A 22220-nucleotide genomic window follows, 5' to 3' on the forward strand; every position below is an offset into this window, starting at 1 on the left:
GCTGTGTTCATCCAGCTCTACACCTTGTTATCTCAATATCAATATATACTGTCTGGGGAATTCAAAGGCTAGGATTTGAACCAATATCACCTACTCTACCCGATCATGACATTTTTCAATGAGGAAGGGTCACTGGACCCAAAACATTCACCGATTTCTCGCCACAGGTGCTGCCAGGTCTGCTGAGCTTTTCCAGCAATTTCTGTTTTTGTTTCTAATTTACAGCATCATATTTCTTTCAATTTTCATGAAATTTTTCAAACAATTTGAAACTTGTCAACCACTTAACATGATTTAAGATAAGGTTTTCTGAACTATTACGAGGAACTTCATTCTCAAGAGCACAACTGACCACGGTATCTTTTTCAGACAATGACAAGTTAAACATGTTTCTCGTCTACATGCATTTCTGAAATTGCCCAATCACTCTGTAATTGGAGTTTTGAATTTGCAAATACAAGAGAAGGCTTTTGAGCTGTCTTAAACACAATCCAGACTGAAACACCGTTCCTCTTTTTAACACCACATATTTAGACAAAAAAACGTCAGGGTCATATAACTAAAAATTATACAGCATAATATTACACAGCATTTATAATTCTATAATGTAAGCAGACATACTGAAATACATCTCACTGTTATTGTGCTATAATGGTAGAGAGAGATCTAATGAATGACACCATGGTTGAATAATGGATTTGAAGGAGGGAATGCTGGCTTAATGGGTTATGACAATAATCTTACTGCACACAATAGGTAGGTAGAACATGTTCACAAGGCTTCTTTAGAAAATCATTCCAGGGAGGAAAAATTATAAATTAACTGAATTCTAAAGCATCAACAACTCTTCATTTCAAATTAGCCTGTTTTGGACATCTAATCCGAGGGTACTTTAAAATGTCCAAATTTTTTAAACCGTGCATAACAAGCAAGAGAACATACAAAACCTGTAACCAGAGAACAGCATTTAATCAATTGAAATGGTTTTTACAAATAAAAAGACATCAACATCGCTGTCTAAACTGAAAGACTCATAATAACGTCAATGGAAGTGGGTGTGGTAGGAGGTTAGGGCATAGGAAAATTATTTAAATAACCAAGCCAAAACATCAAGCAACGAATTCTCATCTGTTGCATCAATGTTATGCTCAGTTATAAATGCACAACAAAGCGTTGGCCCTCTCTTGAACACCAAATTCCTGTAGCTACTGATTTATTTCGGAGCATCCTCACCTCCAGCTTTGATGCCCTAATTCCCAATAAAGAGATTACAACGCACAGCAGCTCAGTGCGTCGCACTGCTGCCTCACAGCACCAGTGGCCCAGGTTGAATTCCATTCTCGGGCGACTGTCTGGTAGAGTTTGCATATTTTCCGTGTCTGTCAGAGTTTCCTCCGGGTTAACTGGTTTCCTCCCACAGTCCAAAGATGTGTAGGTTAGGTGGAGTGGTCATGGGAAATGTAGGGATAAAAGGATAGGGTAGCAGGGTGGTTCTGGGTGGGATGCTCTTTGGAGAGTTGGTGTGGACTTGATGGGCCAAATGGCCTGTTTCCACACTGTAGGGATTCTATTTAAAAAAACCCTTGTACTCTGCCATACCCCCCATTCCCTTAAATTCAAGGGACACAAACTTGAATTGATGTGGCAGACAACTAGTTCAGAAAACCAATGACAAATCTGTCTGGAACACGTGAAACGTTATTGGGTCCTACTCTTGTCTGATAAAACCACACGCTATTCCAGGATAGTCCTGAAATAATATAATAGCCCCGGTGTTTCATGTCTACTGCAAAATTCCTTCTTAAATCCCATTTTCCGCTCCCCCTCACCCCTAACAATATGCAAGGAGCTCATGGATTTCTTGGTTATTAGCAAAGTCCATCCAATCAGCCATCTGTGACACCCCTCACTTCCACAAGGTCAAACTTCCTCCTAAGCTCCCCCATCCTTACTGTAAACTTGTAAGTCTCTACTTTCAGAGACCCTTTTCAAGCTCATCTTGCATGAGACCCATCTCCTGCCCCTCGATACTACTCCAAGTTTGAAGGTTTGGTGCCTTCATCAGTCTCTTTTAAATTTGCTGTCATCACCAATCCCCTTAAAAAAAATGAAATCCCTTGAACGCCTAGTTTCTAAACTTCTATCCCATTTCCAAACTCATTGATTCCCAAAGGCCTCAACCTTCCTGCAACACCTTGTTTGAATCAGGTTTCTGCTCCTGTTACATATCTGAAAACTGCTCTTATCAAAGTCACAAATGACATACCGAATAATTCAGACAAAATTAAACAACCCCTCCTCATCTTTCTTGACCTACCTGGAACCTGGCTGATAGTGGACTGGACCATTACCATCACCGCCGCTAGTTAGATGGGACTGCTCTATCGATTCAATTCTTATCTAATCATAACCAGGGTATTACATGCATACAAAATACACTTCTGGTAACTAAAAAGGGACAACAGCAGTCACTTGAGGGATTATATTATGCATATTGATTGAGGGTCAAGTACCTCTTTTATACATTTCAGCTCACTCTACACTTGAAAACAATGCAAAAACTTGTACTAACCCTCAACTGCTTTCCACGTAATCAAATAAATAAACCCTCACTCAACACTGCTGAACCAATGTTCTCCAAATGCTGAACGTACTTGTAACTCAGGGCACATTTATCAGGCGAAATCCATCACAAACCCACTCCTCTTCAATTTTCCTCGTGGTCTCTCTCTTATGTTTGTCAACCTTGACTGTGTACTGTTTGATGGGCCTTGGCCGTTTTCCAAATTTCTCAAGTATCATTTGATCTTACCTTTACAGAATAGGCCAGAGAGATCGTAACAGCAAGCGGAAGACCCTCCGGTACGGCCACTACAAGCACAGTGACGCCAATGATGAAAAACTTCACGAAATACTGGATATAAATTGGGGTACAATCTGCTAGCCATGGTCTGCCTTGAACCCCAAAAGTATCAATAACAAAAAACAACACAAGGATGATGACTGTGACTGCTGACATAAGCAGACCTGCAAAGAAAAAGGGAGAGAAACAAAATTCAGCCTCGACTACCATTTTTAGCAACATTTCTTTTTCAAAGAGCAGCCCTCACAATTCATAGGACTTACATTTCAGTTGACTATCCATTTAGAACAGACAGCTACATTCTTTTAATAGTGTACATTATGATTATCTGCTTCTTACTATCCAAGTATAAATGTTAGCATGGTGGCTCAGTGGTTGGGTTGCATCGTGGTACAGTGGTTAGCACTGCTGCCGCACAGCTCCGGGTTCGATTCCAGCTTTGGGTGACTGTCCATATGATGTTTGCATGTTCTCCCTGTGTCTGCGTGGGTTTCCTCTGGGGGCTCCAGCTTCCCCCCACCCCGCCACCCACAGTCAAAACATGTGCAGGTTAGGTGGATTGGCCATGAGAAACGCAGAGTTACAATGATTGGGTGGGTCTGGGTGGGATGCTCTTTGGAGGGTCGACGGGGACTTGATGGGCTAAATGGCCTGCTTCCACACTGTAGGAATTCTATGAAAATTGATACTACAACGCATGTTATATAGGATAATTGTCAATTCACATTGAACTAATATAGGAAACCACTCATTAATTTACTCAGTACTTTGCATTTAATAAATATATTCACAATTAATAACTAGGAGATGGATGAGGATCTTCTGGTCAGTCCCATAATTTAGACATTAATTCCAGCATGTTTTAGATTTTGTTTCGCGAATCTTGGATATTTTTAAAATCAAAGAGCATAGTTAAAGCATGAATACTTTTCCCAAAGAAGGCGATAGCAATCCTACCAGTGTACCTTTTGAGGGGCAAGAGAAGGCGACTGTAAGAAAAAGCATCAATTTATCAACGGCTAACTACTCTTCACATGAGAATACACTTAACTAGTCTTAGGTGTTTTAACAGCAAAATACTTTTGCATAACACCATACTATGGTTTCACTGCTGCACTCGTGGATTTTTACCATGTGTGGGTTTGCCACGTTGGTGCTCAAATTTATGATGGAGAAAGGCAATTTATTGCTTCATAAAGAAAAATTAAATTTGACAAATCTCACTTCATAAAAACTGGCAGATGGGGAATATAGTCCATCCATTCCTTCACATTGAAAAAGATCACTGTACAAACTTGTAGATTTTCATTTTTCACCTCACGGCTGACTCCTTAGCCCCACCCACTTCATTTACAATTCAACACCAACACCTAGATACCACCGAGATGCACTTACCAGGGAAAAAGCATCAATCTTTGACTAGACCCATCAGTGTGTCTATTCTACTATCAATGACTAAGCCAGACCTCATTTGCGTAATGATCTCATTGCTGAAAGCCACATGCTGAGCTACAACATCTGCAAAGGTCTAGCATTGTAAACGGGAACGGGTGGTAGTGGTCCTGGGAGGTGGAAAAGACTGCTGAAAGTCCTAATGGGATTTGTTTATCATGGACTTGCATCAATAGAAATCAGAAGATTGAGAACTAGACTGCTCTGCCCTCTTCACTAATGGGGAAACAAATGTATTGATCAAACCATGCACATCACAGGCAACCTGTCTGGTCAGACAACTACTGAAGTGCTTCGAGATAAAAATCACAGATTGAACCTCCAAATTTCCAGTCTAGCATGTAAAATTAATCAAGCAAAATTCCAAATGTTAATCTGATTTTTTTATCCTAACTTACTCAACTCTTTGCATTTTAGTTTTGCAAGTTTTCATCCATTACGTCAGCACCAAAAGTCTATAGCAATCTCTACATCAATCTATATTAATTTAAACTTCAAGTTACCAATGTGGTCATATTTTCCTAATTGCCAAACATGCAGCCAGCAGAAAGGTTTGAATTATGTTTCTGCTACAAACTGAAAAGGCCCTCAAACTGAACACCTGGAAGATCTCAATAAGAGCCGAAAGAACTGCAGATGCTGTAAATCAAGAACAAAAACAAAGTTGCTGGAAAAGCTCAGCAAGCCTGGCAGCATCTGTGAAGGAAAAAACAGAGTTAACGTTTCGAGTCCGGTTCTAAGGAATGGTCACCAGACCCGAAACGTTGACTCTGATTTTTCCTTCACAGGGGCTGCCAGACCTGCTGAGCTTTACCTGGAAGATCTCTACTAGTTACATTCTAGTCTTTTTCATTCACTGTCTTCTGTTTTCTATTCTCAAGTCAACTTGGTCCAACTACTGACTTCATGAATCCTAATCTTCTTCAAAAGCCTCAAGCACTGAACGTGACCAAACACTTTGAAAAACTACATTCCAGCTTGTGAATCTCTTTCCCACTCAGTAGTATGTTACAAGGGAACCAATTAGTTCTAAAATTATGACTGCTCCTAGGTGTTTGTGTTCTACTGATGAACATGAACTTCCCAATTCTATGCGTTTATCTAACTTGACGCCAATTTGCTAGCTTACATCTCACTCCTATTTTCACTTGTCAGGAATCATCTGGTACTTTCTAATTTTAACATACAGCTTTGATACTTTTGGATTTAGGTAAGTGAGAGTTGAGGAACATACGGAGATGAAGTAGTAATATATAGAAAGAAAAAGAAGACGACAACATATTTGAAATAAAAAGGCTATACAGCTCTTTTCTGGAGGCAATTTCCTTTTACCTGCTTTTCCAATCTGCACTGCCAATTTGGTGAGCTTTCCCTGTAGGACAGATTTTTCTTTCTTTGGTATATTTGATTTCTTCTTCTCTCTCTCTTCCAGGTCACCACCTTCCTCGCTCTTCAGTGGTTGAATCTCCAGTGCAACACCATCCTGAGCTTTAGCTGAGTCCAACAGATTAAAACAGGATTTGCAAACACTCTATAAACAGTCAAACTATTACACATTACACAATTATTTACACAAAAGTGTGGAAATTTGATGTGCAAATAGAAGATTGGAAGTGAGTGCTTAGGTAATGCTTTAATAATATTAGATATGTGGGAGGATTGATCAAATGTTAGGTCTTCCAGCAAAGTGACAGAATTAAAACTATAGCTAATATTTCAATCCCTACAAAAGAGAAAAAAAAGACATTTTATTTAAAATACACTGGATGCTGCTCTGATAGCAGCTGCTGAGTAGCTGAGATCTACATCACTTCTCAAGGTTCAATTGTTTAGCCACTTCCAAAACGTAAAATTAAGCAGCCATTCTAGGAAATATCAGATTTTATGTAAATTGCTCCATTTAAAGGACATGTTGTTTTTCCAAGCTGTACTTAATGAAATGAATCAAAAAAGGTTCTTCTATGTATTCTGCTGAAACAGGGGATATAAGTAATTTGACTATATTGCCTTGACCAGATTATTGAAGGGCAACAATTTATAAAAAGTTGACCTTAATACATTGTAATATCATCTATCTGTCCTTGCACTTGCCAATATTATATGCAGTTCGTAAGTGACCAAAAACTGCATCAGACACAGATCATAAATAGTGTCATTCTTCTACTTGACTTTGACTGCAAATGTCACATGTCAGTATCATCTATGTTTTCAGCTGGGTTCCAGCACATACACAACTAAGGAAATTAGTTGAATCAACCACAAATTGAAATTGTAATTTCGCTGTTGAAAGTATCACTTTGTTGGTTAAACCACACAAAAAATAAAATCAGAGTAATAAGGTGTAAAGAGCAAAATTCAGTACCAAGTTTGCCACAGACACAAATGATGTTACGATTACAATATTTCATTCTTAAGACAGCAAAAACAGACAAACCATGGATAGCTCACATCTGTAAATGAAGCATGTAGCACACAACAAATAAAAAAGTACAATGTCTGTTACTTCATTACAAAAGAGGAGGAGGAAACTGTTTTTAGCTAAAGTTGTAACTACTGACCATATATTATGGGATAATTCTACCCCTACCCTGTCAGTTTTCTGGCATTCGGCATTAGGAAGCCAGACATACCCAAAGCACAGAAGGGAAATTCCATTGCTAATCAGAATCCCTTTGAGGCAGCAGCTATTACCAGTGATGTTCCTTGCACCTTCAGATTGAAAGAAAAGCAATTTCTGAGTGAACACGTGGCTGAATCAGAGAGAAAGAAGTGCAAAGAATCTCACAGACAGCTTAAAAATCAATGACAAAAAATGAAGCCTAAATAATGCAGTCCTTTGAGAAAATGAATGTGTTCTTTAATATTGAGAGCAAAGTACAATCGAGACCACACAGTTATTGTAGTCTGAGTTATTAGCACATTCGATATTTAATTTATGGTTGACAACTGGATGGACAGTACTGACTCTTTCCTGAACCTGTACCAACTTTTGTGTTAGGGGTTATCTTCCTTCCAGGGGCCTATCACTAGATTGTTAAATTGCTTAAGAAGGTCTCTCTTAGGTGGTGGCTATTGGTTGCTTATACTGAGGATTTCCAATCCTCAGGAATCTCTAACAAACAAAAGAAAAATCAAAAAATGAATATTTCAGTTAAATCTTATTGATTTTAGTCTACGTCACAAGGATTCTGGTCTATGGCGTCAATTTCTAGAGTTGGAAGGGAGTTGGAATTTGTGAGTAACACTGTTTTTTCAACTCCAGTGATAGAGGGGAAGCGTAGCACTTCAGCTCATTTCCTTTCTGACAAGGAGAGGATTGGTGTGAATCTTTGAAGTTCAGAAAGGCAGCAACCTTTTCTAAACATATGTAATTGATACCACAGTTGGCCAGGGACTCCAAAGAGTCAATTATTCTGATTTAATTCCATTGAGAGTCAGGGTCACAGAACAATGCCTAGGATCTCATCTTACAAGAGCAGTTTGGGGCAGGTCCCACTGGTGTGGCCCTCACAGGTCCTACTGTAATCTGCTCAAGCCATGCAAGTGTAGAAACAGAGTCTTTAGTGTGAAAATAAGACCAGTGAGAGTTCCAGTCTACTGCATTCAAGCAGAATAGATCCAAAAGGACCAGTGAATGTCCTGTGTGAACAGTGGAATCCATAAAACCTAGTAACGCCTATTCTATTAAAGCTGCATTTACTTCTATTTTCCTACAGTCTACATCCTTGGCTGTTTCTAGACCCAATTTCTCCATTGCTTCCTTAAAGTCAGGATATGAACTTGGTCTATGTGGATTTATTGTGCTCCAGACTCAAAGTATGTGAAGAAGCAATTCATAGCCCGACATCTATTGAACCCACACCACATCTGGCCATAGCCAGACAAGATAATCTCAAAAGGTGGTGGTGTTGGTGAGGGAGTATAGCATGTGAAAGTCCTACCCCTGTTCCTGTTTCTTATGGTCTTGTAGATAGATTCTTGATCTGTAGGGGAATCAAGCGTTGTGGGCAAAGTGGACATGGATCATTGGATCAGCTGTGATCCTAGTGAATGGTGGAGCAGGCTGGAGGGGGTGAATGGCCTATTTGTGTTCTTTTTCTAATGGACTTGAAAGCAACCGAGTATAGGGCATGGAAAAATTAATTTTCTCAATTACATGGTGTCTCTTTCAAATTTAGTCACCCCAGGCAAAGAAACAATAGAGGGCACCCCCAAGACGCTTCACTGAGTTCATAAAAAATACTTCATTCAGTCTGGTGTATAAGCAAACAGCAGGATATGCTAACCAAAAAAAAACTGACTTGCCAGTTTATTTTTGTTGGCAACGGCTGATACAGGAATTTTGGCAAGGGGAATGCTTTGCTCCTCAAATATATGGTATTTTGGACCTTTTGCTTCTACCTGAAAAGCAGGAAAGATCTTGATTTAACAACTCAACCTCGGTACTGCATTGAAGTATCGGCTTATAGTATTCAGTCGAACAGTGGGAGCAGAACCAATGAACTTTTGTGTCTGATACTGACAGAGCAAAAAAAGTGAAATATAATTGGGCATACCATGACATTTGCTGCCAGCATCCAGAAAAAGAGCCAGCTTTTTCATGGTCTACCTAAATACTCCGGTTCGAACCAGTACTGAACACCCAGTTTAGTTCTTATGTGCAGGACACCATTAAACAGCTGCAGAGAAAGACATGGAAATGGTATACAAAAAGAGATTCTAAGGAAAAAGATTAAGCAACATTTTGCATTCAAGTAGGATTCATATTATAAACAAAGACAAATACAATCTTTACTTAGTCGCAAAAAGCTGAAGTATTGAAGTGACATCACAGGGTGTAGCTGCTGCAGGGATAAAGGAGAAAAGATTTTAACTTCTAAAGGTTTGATTTATCTATTTTTCAGACAGCTTGTCTCATTTCCCCCCGCAGTGAATGCCTGACAGTCGAGAAAGAGATTTTCTGGAGAATCAAATTTTATTCAGAAATTTAGACTTCATTGGACTTTTACACAGAAGAATTAATCAGAATAAAATTTTTTGAAGTTGCAGAAAATAACCAGCATTTGATTTGAGATAACTTTCATAACTCAAGCCAATTGAGCCATTGAGAGGAGTTCTGGTGAAATAGACCAGATGTTTAATAATTCATATTCTTAAATTATAAATAACTCTGCTGCAAGGTGGGGAAGAGAGAGAGTGGAAAAGGAGAGAGTGAGAGAGAAAGAAAATATACAAAAAATTATGGGCCAATTAGCCTCAAGTCAGTAAATGTGCAAAATGCTAGAATCTATTATGAGGAACGTAAGAGAATACTGAAAAAAAATCAAAATAATATGGGCAGACAGAGTCAATACAGATTTATGAAAGGAAAATCATGTTTTGACGAGTCCATTAAAATTTGTTTGAAGTTGTGACTAGAAGGGTGGGTAAAAAGGAAGTCAGTGGGTATAGAGCTTTTGGATTTTCAAAAGGTATTGAATAAGGTGCCACACAAGAGGGCCCTCAAGGTTTGGGACAATTAACATGGATGAGGATCGGTCAACAGATGTTAAAGAGTAGGAACAATATCAAAATTTGATGAAGAAATTCCGCTGGGAAAAGCAAGCTGGAAATGTTGGGATTAAGAGGAGCATGGGTGTCCTTGTACATTAATCACAGATGTAACATGCAGGTACCGCAAGCTATTATGAAGGTGAAAGCTATGTTAACTTATATTACAAAAGGGATTGGAGTATCAAGAAATATTATTGCAAATATATAGGGACTTTGGTGAGACATCACCAGGAGTAGTGTGTATATTTCTGAGTTCTATTACCCAAGGAAGCAATCCTTGCCTTACAGACCTTACCGAGTACACTTGGCCTAAATTTCCTCGAATTGAAAAGAATAAGAACTGATCTCATTGAAACATTCAATCGTGCTGGAAGGATGTTTTCTTGGTTGGGAGTCTGGAATTAACAGGTTGCGGTCCAAGGAAAAGGAATCAATCATATAGGACTGAGCTGAGGCAACATTTCTGGGCTTTAGAGTTGTGAATCTATAGAATTCTGTACCTTGGAAGGCAATGAATGCTGAATTATTGAATACAATTAAGATGGATTTTTTTTGAGGATTGTACGGCAAAGGATGTAAGACTAGTGTAGAAAAGTTTAGTTTAAGTAGATCAGTCAAGGTCTTGTTGGATGGTAAAACAGGCTCAAAAGGGTAGAACAATTTATCCCTGCTCCCATTCCTGATGATCTTATACATCCAGAGATCTGAAAGTTATTCTTCAGATGTTTGCTTGTTGAATTGTCAAAGACTTGCAGGTTCCATACAACAACGTGTTTGTGCTTTGACACACAGTTCTCCATTACTAAAACAATGATGATCATCTGTATTAAAGCACAATGACTTCACTGCTACAAATGAAAGTCAACAAGCTTCATAAGCCTACAACACCCTTTAGAATCTATTCAATAATCAAATTTCCTACATAGGTCAGCATACAGCAACAAAGAAGGGGGTGGGAGAAAAACAACAAAGACCACGTCAGAGAGGCTGAAGGAAGGCAAGCTAAACTGCAGAGCAGGTGAAGTATGAGGTCCTCCACACAAAGCCTGGAAGGAACAGTGAAACCACAACGTGAATGTTGAGACAATGAAAGAAAAAGTAGGGGTTCAACGATTACTGTTTTCAAAAAGTGAAAAGAAATTGATTAAGCATCTGATTTACACCACATTTCTGTTAGAGCTTTCCTCCAGGATGTTGGTTTCACAAGCATGTCTGAATTTTTTTGCGGGGAAATAAGAGTCAGCGATAATAATTTATTAAAATTTTCAAAATGAATGGTTATAGCTATCTCATTCAATGGGTTACAAGTGAGCAAATTCTCATTTTTGGAGGTTAAAAGACTTTAATGGTTACAAGTCTAATAAATTAGTTGATCTTATTATTGACAATCTCTCAGGTATTTGGGAGATACCTACTGCAATTTCATGCCTTTCTGTCCCTTCCAACAACAGTAAATAGCCAATGACAGTGAGTGGCAAAGAATAAGCAGTTAAAGTACAGGAAAAATGTGTAGTAATTAAAATATCTACGCCATATCTCTTGTAAGTACAAGAGACTGTTCAGCCTAACACTTCAAGCAACTCACCAATAAGTACAGAGGTTATCATCAGCCTTCAGCCACTACAACTATCACACCAAATGGATAAACTGGCAGTGTCAACATATTGCTTAAGTAAATGCTGACAGATCCACAGAGGATGCTTTGGGCATAATGTTGAAGAGGTTCCAAATAAAGAATTCTTATCTAGAACAGCTTTACTATATGTATTGAACACTGTTGCAACTGATCATGCTTTCTCAATAATCGTTGTACCCCCATTAACAGAAGGTGAAGGTCCCGCTGTGTTAGCGAATTTGAAGAACAAGGATAATGGTTAAAATAAAAAAGGAAGAAAGAATGTTTCCAGTTAGTGTGCTCTTCTATGTTTATGAGGGTTACCTTTGTTGCGATTTTCTGGGGCTCCTTGTTTTTTACCTGTTCAAACAAAAAAGGGTGGAATGCTCGTCACATGACTTCATAAATGCTATAATGTAAGGCTCATGTTTAGTTGTGCCGGAAACTGGGAATGAAATGTTGACTGTTAGTACGTGCCATGGGAATACTGGAAAATCATTTCAGTTTCTCAAATTTTATTTGCTCACCATTGTGAGTTGCAACCTTTTTTCAGACCAAGAATAAAACTGGCAATTTCCATGGGAAAGGTATGATTGCTCCCAATAGACTAGTGTCAACAGCAGACCCTCCGATTAGCATCTCAAAGTTGTGGCAAAACCCAAAAAATTTGACAGACGCCATATTCAACATCTGGTCAAATGGAGGAGGTCACTTGCAATATGTAGAAAAGTTCAAACAAATTACATTTGAAGCCTGCGTAATTTAATTCAGGAAGAAGTTTCACCTGGGCTGAACATGGTTAACATTTTACATTGGTTGTAAATAACTATTCAGTTTCTCCCTGTTGTTTCTCCTATTTGTTACCAGACCTTTCAGCACTGACCATGTTAAATACTTTTTGGTTGTATTAGGAAATGGAACAACGTCACATCGAAGTCCTTGAACATTTCTTTAGCAATAAACATTTTTTTTTTTAAAATAAAAAGATTGAAATTCCAGTCTGAACATAGGTCAAAAATTGCTATGTCACTGAATACAACCACCCTCCAATACCAGATGCACTGTTGAAATAAAAATTGAAATTCACAATCTGTATTGACAAGATACAGTTGATATCTCTTGGACATATTTAATCTGTCTTTTAAGTACTTGGCCTTGCAAATTCACAATGTACAGATATGATGGTGTGTGACAGTTACAGAGGGGTGATGTTGGGAAATTCACCCCTGAATTTAATGAAGTTTATACTTTTGAACACCATTTCCCAGCTGACAGCCCATCAGATTGATAAGCTGGCTGACTACTGAGCAGGAAGGTCTGCAGCACAAGACCACAGTTGCCAGGTGGAGATGTGGACAGCTGGGAGAGCCTGAGAGAGCAGTCACAGGCATTGCAAGGTCACTCAGCGGCTGGGGCGAGGACAGGAGGGTGGTCAGGTTTCAGGGACGATGGCAGATTCGATTGCACCAAGTGCTCGTACAACGGTCCTCTAACTCTCACACATTCCTCGAAATGCACTTATTTGTTCGATCAGGCCATTCTCACCTCATTTCAAGTTAGGATACCTAGCTTGCAGATATTAGATTTAAAACACAGGTAAAATTTAAGGTAAGCAATCTCAATTCAAAAATGTACCTTTCCTACAGATAGCCTGCTTGCCAGAGGGTATCTGCAGCGCCATGTTAAAACCCGAAGTGGCCATGTTAGGTCCAGGGTTCCTTGATTTCCAATTTTTAACCTCTTTAGCGAGGTTGTCAATGGAACACACTTTCTGGCCATAAAGAATGAAAGATTTTAAAGCCAAAAATAACCAGTTTACGCTTCAAGTAGACCCAATCTAATTTTAAATCACTTGTCTATTTGAACACAATGACTAGTGAAGAATGACCAAATTCCAGAATGAAGAAATACTTAGGCACAGGATCAACCAATGTAGAAAGGGTTAATTACAGTATTTAAAAAAATTCAAGGTATAATTCCCTTTTAATGATATGGGAGAAAATGACTCATTTCCAATGATATTTGGATACTAATGTTCTAAACTGCACATTTGATGACAATATATTTTATTGAAGAGAGTAGGGTTTCACTACACAATCCATCTGCAAAATCAAAGATGTACAAGTCCCTAAATGGCATCCGACTGTTTTATTGTCAGTCTGTTACGTGCTTCACAATAAAGTATGGTTTTAAATCATTTCCATCAGAACCCAGTCCGTGGTCTACTTCAGGTAGAACAGATTGATGAAGAAGCACCCTCATGATTAAAGAACAAAATGTTTCCTTATCCCTCTAAATTCTGAGAGTCCTCAGATTAAAATAAATCACAAGGCTCCTGAATCAGGTGCATGTTGCGAAACAGAAGCCTCAAAAGCTCTTGTGGAATTTCAAACCTTATTCCTCGTTTTGCTGTCAGCCCCCAGTCTAAATTAGGATTACAATTTGAGGATGCAGTCAAGTGGGCAAAGATCAGTATTCCAGCAAAAGTAGCTAGCTGGTCAATACATATTGTTGACACGTTAAGATGTTGAAAGTTAAATCGTTGGTAAATCATAAAGATAAACCTTTCTTAGAGCAAATAGCTATACAGATAACAGTGAAAGACCTTTTTATGACTTTACAGCATTTTAAACAGAAGAAACATCATCCAACTTTAACCATTTTGCAAGTCAGCTACAAAATTTTTACGATAATAAACACATTATTTGGAGAAGTGAGAGCAACGTGTGCAAGATGGCTAAAGACTAGTTATCTTCTATTCATAGATAGGGCCTGAGAAATCCTTTTCCAGAAGATAACAGCAGCATCCTAAAGCACATGGAAAGAATGGTGAAGAATTTGCAAAACTATTTCTACAACCAAAGCCCTTAAATGGGTGAATGAGCTTCTGTGGTCAAAACGTATTAACATCTTATATATGTTTCAAAGTGCAGGCCGGTTATAAACACATTATCTATTCAGATGGGTTTAGGCAGTAGGTTGGCTTAATATTGAATATTTCTTAAAATAAGTGAAAACACCAACCTTGTAAAATATTCTATTTTATATGGATAGTGTCCAGATTGTCTTGATTATTGTCTAAGAAATTAGCTAACCAAAAATCATGGCCAACTTGAGGGGAATATTACATTTACCACCTCAGTTCGAGGACAATTATTTTTAAACACCAGCTTATGTTAACCAACTACAAAAGATACTAGCCTTAATTATTTATTTTTAGAAAGCATATTTAGGAATATATTTGTTGAGATTAAAAAGCATTTCTACAAGTTTCATTAAGCCCAGTCCATTCCTTTTGGGGATTGGTGTATTGGGCAAGTTTTACAAATGATAGATGATGTGATCGCATACTATGAAAATGTGATTCTTAAGTTGAAAGGAGAAGTCATGGCTTTTTACATCATTTACAATACTTTTTGCCATTCAGTGGAATGCAATTTTATTTTGAAGATGGGACATTACATGTAGTCAAACTGCTCACCCTCCAAGCATTCAACCTTTTTAGGCCAACAGAGGTAATTCTAAAAGGAAGCTGGAAGATGCTTGGTGCACCATCAGTCCTTTCACTGTACATCCAATAGCAGGGAAGGGGAAGAAAAGAATATTAACCATTTTAAGCCACATGCCATTTTAAAGCCATTATGAACGCCACACCATTTAAAAGCTGGTTAACTAGCAAATAAAACGTGTGAATTATTTAAAAAAAGAGAATCAATGTCAAAAAAAAATCACTGCAACACGTGCCAGTACCAAGGTTATTACGTCTTGCTACACTGCCTGATTCATAATAGAAAATGAAAAGAAATGGTTGTCAGGGTGAAATAAACAACAGCAGAAAAAGATCCAGATATTCATTGCTAGACAGCCTACCAGGCTTTAGAATGGACAACCCAATAATGTTGACCGTAGTCACGAATTCCGAAATTTTCAGGAATCAGTGACCCACTACTGATCAAAAACCAGTTATAGTGTTATAAGTATGAACTCCAAACTGTGCAATTACATTTATCCTTGGAGGTGTTGCTGTGCGGGCTTTCAGAGATTTAAAAAAAAAACTGTGACTTTGTCAATTAAAAATAAAATGTGCTACTTAAAAGGCTAACTTTTATACAGTGTAATGTCACCAGCTTGTATTTCAACAGACTTCAGTTACAATCTATCATTACCAAAATGAATCCCTATCAGATGTCCTATAAAAGAATATTACGTGGTATAATAAAAGAATATTACGTGCTGGGTAAATAGGCTTGACAGTCTGCTATGCAAGTAACATTTCCAGATGCAGGTCAGAACATTTGTTCATCTCAAAAAACCCAGGAGTCAACTCCTTGGCGAAGATTCAAAGAAATGAATGGTGCGGGATCTAATGATACAAGTACAAATCAAACCTCTTAACTACAAAGAGCTTGTAACACTTAAGCCCCAATTTTAAATTATAAAGCACATAAAACATAGCAAATCTAGAACGCCTGGCAATAATTATAAATTTGCTCATGCCAAAACAAATAGGGTCAACACTTAATACCATTAATTTACAAATGGATATGATAATGTGGTGGATGTTATTGGACTAATAATTTAATAAAAAAGGATAAAAAAATTGAACTAATTCACTAATACCCTTTAGGAAGGAAATGTGCAGTTTTCACCCAGCTTGGAGTACAAACAACTCCAGTTCTGTTCTGATGGGCTTAATCATTAGTTGTCCACTGATATGACCAACTGCTTTTTTAGGTCACAAGTTAAGGTAGCTGACCACTCCTTCAGGGTAACTTGGGCTGGACAATAAGTACCAGCCAAGCTAATAATATCCATATTTAGAAAATGAACAAAATAAGAAATTTCAGCAAGTGATAAATCTCAACAATAATGTCATAAATGAAAAATAAAAATACATTTGAATTCTGTGTTTGTCCATCAGAAGTAAATGCATTTTGGAGAAAGTTGTACGCAGTAACTCGTAGCAGATATGCAAAATTAATTGTGACACCTTAAATATTGCTTTATTCCATTTCGCACAGCAGGATATACTTGATTATTGGAGGTTGTAATCTTGAATTAGGTCCACATAGACACACAATGAAGCCTCTTGAAATACAAAGCATTCTCCTAGGCAACATCATTTGAAAAAGTCACTCTCACATATTAGTGTATTAAGTCCTTCCCCCTACATTTATAGGAGAGAATATTAAACTTAATTTAAAGCCATGAGAATAAATTATGACATAATAAGCAAATCATGGAAAAAGAAACAAACATTCTACTTGGTTTGCCGTTATTGCATTGTCTGTTCTATTACAAAGAAATCTGGATCATCACTGCAGTTTTAAGACTGAAAACAAAAACAAGAGGGATGATAATGAATTGGCAAATGTGAGTACAGCGTCTTAGACAAATACCTTTGATTACCATAGTACAGTACAGGATGATGGAATACTTAACACTCAAATCATTGTCATAGAATAAAATTGTAGCGTAAAACAAAAGGCAACAGTGCTCACATAATATGTGGTCATAACTTGCAATTTGGTGGCCCTGTGAGCACAAACATATACAAATTGTACACCGTGGAGGCCCAAGATTTAGACTGCTATACTGCTTGAAAATTGAAATATGCAATCCAGAAATAACTCAGGTGAAAATGAAAAAGTATCGGTCAGTCACTTTTAACGTCAAGGGACACAAAGGAGCCTACTTACCCTTCTTGTTTTTCTTCTCTTCCTCATCACTACCTGCTCCTAATAATGTGAAAATGATACCGGTCTGGGAGTTCAAACCTACTGCAGTTACCAGGATCCGTCCTGAGCCTTCCATTACATGGGTACCTAAAGACAAATGTGGGTAAAACGTTACTACTTACATTTAAGATGACTGGAGTTGGTGGCCTAGTACTAATTTTTGGACACTAGTTGTTAAATTAGTAAAGAGTGTGTTTCAGACCTGGCCATTCACATGTAGACTTACAGCCAGAACAGTACAACACAGAAACAGCCCCTTCGGTGCAACTCGTCCATGCCGACCAGATATCCTACATTAATCTAGTCCCATTTGCAGCATTTGGCCTATTTCCATCTAAATTCTTCCTATGCGTTTACCCATCCAGATGCCTTTTAAATGCTGCAATTGTACCCTTCTCAACATTCATCCTCTGGCAGCTCATTCCATAGCACACCACTCTCTGCATGAGAAAGTTGCCCCTTCCACCTTAAATCTATGCCCTCTAGTTCAAGACTCCCCTACCCCAGGGGAAAACTTTGGCTATTCACCCTATCCATGCCCTCATGGTTTTATAAACCTCTCACCCCTCATCCTCCAACACTTCAGGGAAAATAGCCCCAGCCTCTCGCTATAGCTCAAACCCTCCAACCCTGCCAACCCTTGTAAATCTTTTCTGGTTTCCCACAGTGGGTGGCTTGGCTGGGTAGAGCAATGTAAGAAATTAGGGGCTTCTCCAAATGGCTGAAGCAAGCCACTTGGTGCCATCACTCACATAGGGAACAGTACAGTGATATCAAAACCCCACACCGGATGTAAAGTTCTCTTTTTCTCGAGTTCAAGGAAAATAGGCAATAAAGGCGATGGAGAAGGAAACAGTAAGATGTCAAGCGAGATTCCAATAATATAATTCCAAATACATCAGGGTACTGCAATTTTTGAAGACTTGTGCATTTTACAGATTCACAAACTTTAAAAATGAAAATATTTAGCACCACTAGATTATCATATTAGGGAGAAATAAAATCATGACGTTCTAGATGAGGCATAGATAGAGTATGTACATAAATATAAAAGGGCAAGAGGTTTACAGGGGATTTAAGGAAGAAATCTTCCAGGTGGTGGGCATCTGGAACTCAGTAACCGACAAGGTGGTAGAGGCTGAAACTTTCACAATATTTAAGGGTGTATTTAGATGATGAACACATGAAGAAGTCACAGCATACAAGGTCAAGTGCTGGAAAATGGGATTAGACTGGATAGGTGCTTGATGGTTAGCACGGATACGATGGACCAAAACACCCCTTTCCATGCTGTAAAATTCTATAATGCCTATTAAAATGGAATTCCTCATCTGTGCCCTGTTAGCCAATTGTAACCAGCTCCGAGGGGTAAGCGGATATTGGTTATAACAATTCTGTGCTAGTCGGAGGATGAGAGATGGGTGGAGAAAAACAAAATCCAGCCATGTTCTCTACTTCTGACCATTGCGCAGTCATCTCTGTCAGGCTGTACATCAGAATTTTAGTGAAGAACAAAGAAACATATTGCCTCATGGTCAAACAGATTGCTAGTCTTTAGTCTAAGCTCAGGGCTGAGTAATGGTCACCGTGGCAAGTTACATTAAGCTGCCAAAACTCCTGGTAAAGCATACAACACATAACTGCCCTCAGTATAATATGGATAAGATGATATCAGTAGCACTGGTCTGTCTAAGCCTGGGAGACAAACTAAAGTGAGTGAGGTACAGGTAGAGCTTTTTCAATTCCCTGTGACAAGTAGTAAAAGAAGAAATTCAAGCTGGTTTACAGAGATGCAAAACCTCCTGAAGAAAAACAATCCTTTATTCTGATAAGGGATGTCTCAGTTCAAACAAAGGAAGCAAGTGTAACAGACATACATTGTATTCCTTTTCAGCTGCATCTGAGAAACTAGCCAAGTTAAAAGTGACAGGATATAAAGATCAGAAATATGTCTTAGAGATTGTGTAAGAAGCAAAGAAAAAACAAAAATTCAGTCAGACTGATTAAGGAAGCACATACAGGGAAACTTCACCTCTCCCTAATTTGCAGATAAGTAACTGACAGCAGTTTTGTCTGTCATCGCATTTATGCTGACTCTATGTATTCATGGCGGAGTCCGTGACTTACCAGATTCCATCATGACCCTCATTAAGAACCATGCAATTTGGGGTCATACAGAGATCCTTTAAAATATTAACCTTCCAGGCAAGTTGTCAGTTCTGGTTGTTGCAGGTGACGTGAACAAAGAAATCAGCAAAACTCTCCACTACAAGTCTTTCTTTAAACAAAAAGCTTACTGGGGCAGCAATGCTGCTCTAATCCCAATGAGTCCAGATCTCTAATACACTAGGTTTCCTGCCCACTGGCTACGACACCTAGTCAACACCCTCAACCTGGTTTAATTGGTTGCCTTCTGAGAGACTGGCAATATTATTTCCCTTCTTCTCCTACCTTACCAACAGGCAACTATTTGGTGACATTTAGAGTAAGAAAATTTGTTGGGCATCCCATTCTGTAGCTTGATGACTAAGTATTCCTATTGGCTTCTCACCAGGAGATAAAATTAGCTCCAAACAGGCCCAAAACAACTGAACACCTCCAACAGTCTAAATTATTCGTAATCTGTCCTTTGATTATCTTTAAATGAAAGGATGCAAAACTCACCAGACAGTAGCATTGGGTCCTTCTCCATTGATTTCCTCACATGATCTGACTCTCCTGTCAAGGAGCTTTCATCTATTTTTAAATCATTGCCTTGGATGAGGATACCATCAGCTGGCAGAAGGTCACCTGTGGAGGACAAAGAAATCATTTCACATTCCTATGAAAGCAAAATGCTGCAGATGCTGGAAACACAACACAAAAACAAAAGTCAGCAGGTTGGGCAGCACCTGTAGAGAGAGACAGAGTTAGCATCCCAGTATCAAGCGGAAATGTTAACTCCGTTTCTCTCTACAGGTGCTTCCTGACCTGCAGAGCATTTCCAGAATCTTATAATCCTTGACAGCTGATCACAGATGGGATACAAATTGACCAAGAGCAGAATGCCACGGCAACACGTCCTAGCATTTCTCATTGACAGGCTGGAATGTGCTTTAAAGCAAACAGTGCAAACACGCAAGGTGTGTATTGTTCCCAATGTTTTAGCCTTGCTCAATATAACTTTTTCTTCTAGGTAGTCAGAAGCAAACAGACATAATGAAGGTTATTTTAACCGTTGGCGTAAAACAGGTGCCATAGGATTGGTAACAAAAACAAAAAGTTGCTGGAAAAGCTCAGCAGATCTGGTAGCATCTGTGTAGGAGAAAACAGAGTTAACGTTTCTGGTCCGGTAACCCTTCCTCAGAACTGTAGAATTGGTCCATAGGATTGGTCATCTATTACGCATTCCAATCAATGCTTCCTTTCATTGAAAAGTAACGCAAATCATGTCGAACACATGGAAAACCAAATATCAGCTGTCAGCAATGTACAGACACCAGAAATTAAAGTGACTGCTAATGCTTTGCAGGCATTTATAAACCTGAGTTGACTTTGCAAAGATCTCTTGTACAAGAATATTTCAGTCCACAATTTACACTCGCTCACAAACTAGAAATCTAGTTCAAAGGCACAGGCTCATTAAAATTCAGAAGAAATAAAGGAAATAAAGATTTGTTTTTAGAAGACGTAACAGCAAAACAGCCTCTAAACAGCATTTAAACTTTGACATTTCTTGGTTTTTGGAAGGGGAAAATGGTACTAAATTTGAAACATGCATACACTTATTTGGCTCCTTCCAACTGGAACCCTCCATTAATTCTACATTCAAACTGATTGACCTACATCCAAATTCCAAGCAGCACTTCCTAAGAACATAACCACCTCTGTTCAGCAACAGTTTAGGAAATAAGTTGAATGCAAGACAGTATCCAAGAATCTTAAAATCATAAGTGATGTTTCTGGTTTGTGCACAGAATTAATTCTCCTGCACGGCAGCGACAATCAAACAGTTCAGTGTTCACAAGCAATGAACCATCCATAGGATCCAATGGTATTTTTTCACTGCTAAAAGTTAGAACAGCCATCGTGGGAGGAGGAGAAGAGTACTAACTATTTTCAAATCAACCTGCTTGGAAATATTATCACATGTCCGAACCCAGACCCATTGACTCAGAGGCAGGGACACAAGGTCCTAGGAGGAGCCAAGTTATATGCCAACAGCAATTTTGCACATTTACAATTAAAAAATTATATTTGCCACAAAAATTATCTTTTGCCTGGCAGGAACAATTTTCATACTTTCCCTAGCTCGGTAGCCTTTTTCTCTCTGCAAGGATTCTAAAACCAGATTTCCAAACAAACTAGTGTTTCTACCCTTTGTCTTTGGAGAAAGTTCCAAATTCAACAAACCAAATAGCATTTCTTTGGTGAACCAATATTTACGTCCTTTAGCTTTCAGCTGGCTCAGCACCATCACTTGCCCAAGTTAAATTTGACTTTTTGACGAACTTACTTTAATGTCAACTTTATACAAAATACGTGTTTACTTGAGCATCACGGTCCAAGGGTGAGAACTGTACTCAAGGCTAAAACTGAGGAACTATGGACAAAGACAGAACTGGGTTAACATGAAAAGGACATTTGTATAAGACTTAAGTACTGATATGACCAGAAGCCAAGATAAAATCTTATGAACTCGTAAAGGTAGAAATGTAGAATAAGTTCCATATGCAACACATACCTTTCAACATTTGAAATTGTATTCTAAAAAGGTAAAGTCATAGCCTTAGTCTTACCAGATCATAGGGCTGATCTCCCATTAGACAGACACGACTGGTAGTGGTTTAACCAGAGGGTCACCATGCCTCAAGTGAGATTGAGAGGGAGAGCCCTTCATGGCAATCTCAGCCAGTGGGGAATTGAACTCATGCTTTGGGATCACTTTGCATTATATAAAAAGGTACTCTAATCTAGCAAAAAGCAAGAACGAACATTCTGCAAGGACTCTTCATAATCC

At 38.5% G+C, this 22220-nt stretch overlaps 1 protein-coding gene across 1 annotated transcript in view; it reads right to left on the reverse strand.

Moving 5' to 3' along the window:
• The window catches only part of LOC109917856 (plasma membrane calcium-transporting ATPase 1-like), a 123747-nt gene that overhangs the window by 74006 nt on the left and 27521 nt on the right, over positions 1 to 22220 (reverse strand). The window contains exons 4-8 of the mRNA XM_048611820.1: positions 19886 to 20011; positions 17183 to 17308; positions 11808 to 11843; positions 5648 to 5809; positions 2813 to 3027 (exon numbers count right to left, since the gene is read on the reverse strand). Of these exons, the coding sequence (XP_048467777.1) occupies positions 2813 to 3027; positions 5648 to 5809; positions 11808 to 11843; positions 17183 to 17308; positions 19886 to 20011 (665 nt within the window). The remainder of the gene's footprint in view (positions 1 to 2812; positions 3028 to 5647; positions 5810 to 11807; positions 11844 to 17182; positions 17309 to 19885; positions 20012 to 22220) is intronic.

This window comes from Rhincodon typus, chromosome 25, assembly GCF_021869965.1.
Source record: "Rhincodon typus isolate 14 chromosome 25, sRhiTyp1.1, whole genome shotgun sequence".
NCBI classification, from domain to species: Eukaryota; Metazoa; Chordata; class Chondrichthyes; order Orectolobiformes; family Rhincodontidae; genus Rhincodon; species Rhincodon typus.